Here is a 4,269-nt window from a genome sequence, read left to right on the forward strand (position 1 = left end):
TTATATTTGTTAGAATATTAAAGTATTATTAAAAATTTTTAATCTAATCGCAGATATGCATATACAGTGAATAATATGTTCGCGAAAATAATTGCTATTCAGTTTGCTGTGAGCATGTTGGTAGTGTGCTCGAATTTGTACCGAATAGCTATGGCGAGAGATTACGTTAGTTTCATTTCACTAATAATGTATACGAGTGCTATTTTAGTGCAGATTTTCATCTACTGCTGGTTTGGAAACGAAGTCAAGTTAAAAGTACATTTTATTTAAATTGATCTTATTTATATACTGAATATTGTTTAAAATAAATTATCTGTGATGCTAAATGCAAAATAAATACGTAACTAAGATTATCAGAAAAAATAACATTTCTCACTATAACATTATGTAAAATATGCATTTTTATTTGTAGAGCCTTCAATTAATAAATAGTATTTATGATATAGAATGGTTGGTGCTTAGTAATAGCAACAAAAAAGATCTCTTATTAATTATGAAGCGCGCAATGACTCCTATCGAATTTACCAGCGGGTACATAATCACGATGAATCTTGAGTCATTTGTAGCTGTCAGTATCAGATATTTAAAATCGATATTATTATTAAATTTTGCAATTATTTTTAATAACTTTTAATATACTTATAATTTTTTTACAGTTGCTTAAGATGTCATATTCTGTTTTCAATTTGCTGCATCAAACAAATGTATAGTAACATGCTTAATAGGAATTGTTATTGTTCTCATTAATTTTTATAAAATCATATAAAAAGAATGTTAAAATAAATGTAGAAATAAATATTAATATCTTATTAGTATCGATAAAATGATCTTTAGATTTATACAATTTTATCAAGAGTTCTTATTATTACTTCTTGAAAAGTTAGCACATAAAACAATTGTTTTAAATATTTTTTGGAGAAATAAAAAAATATTGATTAAAGTATTTTATCAACAATTTTAAAAATTGTGTTAATGCTGAATATATAAATAAAATCATTATAAGCAATTTCATTATGCGTGTGTGTATGAAACATTTTACTTTTTCTTTATTACACACACACACACACACACACACACACAGACATATATAGGATTTTACAATCGACTCAATGCTGGGCCATTACTGGTTGCCACAGTTCAGTTATTGGTGCAATATTGGCAAACTATTGGCCCAGTACTGACAAAGTATTGGGTAATAAGACTTAGACTCAATACTGATGGTACTAGCCCAGTCATTTTAGCCAGTGATGGCCTAGTATTGATTGGGACCTTGTCTGTCAGTTGACAGCTGTAGCGTTGACTATGTGTTAGTTTCATTGTAACTACTGGCAATCTTATGTGGAACATTTTACGTTAAATCATTAATTTTTATTTTGGACAGCACTGTCGTAACATCTAATATAATAAACAATTAACATCATTACACACAAATTTATCAATAATTAATTTTAATTTATTTATTATGTGTATATACTTACTTATTTATTATGTATATATATTAATTTATGTGTATACGTACAAAATTTAAAGATTAAAATTTTGTTTTTTTTACATTCGCGATGTAGAAGAGAATAAATGTAGAAATCATAATAATGAAATAACTTATAACATATAATACACTTATAGATTACGTCTTCTTATAAGAGCTTATTGCGTGACAAGACTAAAAAATAACTATATTCCCCTTTCATTATTCTCAGACATACTATACTCACTCAGAAAAAAAGAAAATATAGGAATATAACGAAAACATAGTAAAACTGAGCATATGAACTATCATCAATATTAAGATTTTATAGAAGTTTTATTTTATAAATTGCAACTAATGATTCGTTGGATGTCTGATATTTAAAGTGATATGTTTAAAATTGTAGACAACACAATGGAAAATAATAAATATAATATTTTGACGGAACAATATATAATGAGGAATCTATATCGAAGTATTCTGCAAATAGTTAATGAACTAATAATTTATTGATTATTCAAAGAATCATTTCTCTCCATATATCAGTTTTCCTTCTGTTTTGCTGTCTTTATGAAAATAGTATATTATATAATTTCTAATAGAACATATATCGAAAGAATCCCGCATTTTAATTCGTGAAAATATTTTATAGGATATCACCGTAGGTTGTATGTATGGATATATATTACAATAATAGATATTACAATAATAACAGTAGAGGTACATAATGCATAGTATCATTATCAGAAAGACGCGAGACATTCTACAGACATTCCGAGTTTTTCTTTCTTTCAAATCTTATCTATTTTCATTTAAGACACAACAAGAGCTTAAATAATGTCTTTACAAATTACATGAATAGTTTAAATTAACTTAAAAATAAAATATTAAATAAACGTAAGTAATCCACGATGTAAAAAGGTCTTTGTATAAAAAAGTAAATGTGTTGTAAAAATATTATATGCATATCAAAAGATTAATATAAAAAAAATTAAATTTTATTAAGTGATTCCAAATTAATATTTTTTATTAACTTAATAAATTATCTTTGTAAATATAAATTCCTCTCATCAAAATTTAATCAAATCAAAATTTTAATCAAATTTAACAATATCAATTTTTTATATTAAATATCTTTAGTTAAGCTATAAATTATACTATGGAAAATACTTACAAAATAAATAAAATATATTTCAAGTAGAATTTTATTAAACAAATTAAAAAATAAAATTTTAATTTTTTTTATACTCCTTTTTATCGTTTTTAGTAAACTTATTTTATAGTAGTTTGATCTTTATCTTTGGAGAGAAACATTTCTATATAATAATTTTTAAAAAAATTTTTTAATTTTAAAAATAATTTAATTAATAAATATTAATAGCAATTGGTGTAAACAAAATTGCATTAAAGGAGCTCAAATGCGAGTGCTGAAATTTACACTCTTAGTCTGCGCATTTGCTGGATGCTGGCAACCGATTTCATGGACATCATTATTTAAACATATAATTTATAAAACATATGCAATGTTTCTTGTCTCTTCATTATATATATTTTCGATATCTCAATTTATGAACATTGTATTGAACGTCGAAAACTCTGACGAGTTTACTGATTCCTTATACATGATGTTGACTGTATTCGTCGCGGGCTATAAACAAGTTTATATGTGGATAGATCGCAAAAATATTATGGTGATAATCAATGTTCTTAATGAAAAACCTTTTGCAGCATGTGAAACACAAGAATTGAAGATTCAACAGAAATTTGAGAAAATGGTGCAGTAAGTATTAAGGTTATGCAAATAAAAAAATTTAATTATTTTTCAATAAAATATTTTCTAAGTAACAAAATATTTCTTATATGTTCTCTAATATTTAAAAGTAATAAAAATAATGTAATTATATTGTATTCATATTTTATTGACAATTTGTACAAATGGATATAGAAATAGATTTATAAAAATAGATATGTAATATGTAACACAATTTCATTTTTTCAAGTTATTATTACTATACTTTTAAAATAAAAAAAATATTTGTATAACTTACAAATAGAAAAAGAGGAAAAAATATAGGAAAAAATATATAGTAATTATACAGTAATAAAATAATAGTAGAGTTAAATAAAATTTATATTAAAGAATTAGTTTAAATAATTTTTATGGTCATTTTATAGGAATAGCACGTTACGATATTTGATTCTCATTATGGCGACAATTATATCAATAGTTTTTACGTCTGTTATTATGGAATTTTCAAATAGAAATTTAACATATAAAGCATGGGTGCCGTTCAACTATTCATATCCTGCTTTATATTTTCTTGTTTATACTCACCAGCTGATAGGCATGGCAACTTCCGGTATAGTAAATGTTGCTTGCGAGAGCATCATTTGCGGTCTTTTATTGCACATTTGCTGCCAACTTGAAATTTTGGAATATCGATTGACAAAAATGACGCATGGTGAAGACGTTCTGCGTAATTGTGTTTCTCATCACAATCGTATATTTGAGTTGGTTCCTTATGTACTTTGAAAATTTGAATTATATATAATACAAAGTTCCGTTTTCCTAAAAATCGCGCATTCTTTAAATAATACAAAATAATTAAAAGATATAAATAAAGTATAAATAAAGCGTTCTAAACAATGTCTTAATTTTACAGATTTTATTTAAAATTAATTTTATTGAATTAATTTGATTATTTCTTTCTTATTTATTAAAAATCTCAAAGATAAAAACTTAATATGTATATCTATCTTGATTATTTTATTATTGTAGATTATTTTATTAAATAAATAAA

At 24.1% G+C, this 4,269-nt stretch overlaps 1 protein-coding gene across 1 annotated transcript in view; it reads left to right on the forward strand.

Moving 5' to 3' along the window:
- Positions 1 to 2,886: 2,886 nt before the first annotated feature.
- LOC108689837 (odorant receptor 46a-like) overlaps positions 2,887 to 4,269 on the forward strand; it is a 2,448-nt gene continuing 1,065 nt past the window's right edge. Inside the window, exons 1-2 of the mRNA XM_018196782.1 lie at positions 2,887 to 3,248; positions 3,644 to 3,979. Coding sequence (XP_018052271.1) covers positions 2,887 to 3,248; positions 3,644 to 3,979 — 698 coding nt within the window. The remainder of the gene's footprint in view (positions 3,249 to 3,643; positions 3,980 to 4,269) is intronic.

The sequence above is a fragment of the Atta colombica genome, unplaced genomic scaffold (assembly GCF_001594045.1).
Source record: "Atta colombica isolate Treedump-2 unplaced genomic scaffold, Acol1.0 scaffold277, whole genome shotgun sequence".
Taxonomy (NCBI): Eukaryota; Metazoa; Arthropoda; class Insecta; order Hymenoptera; family Formicidae; genus Atta; species Atta colombica.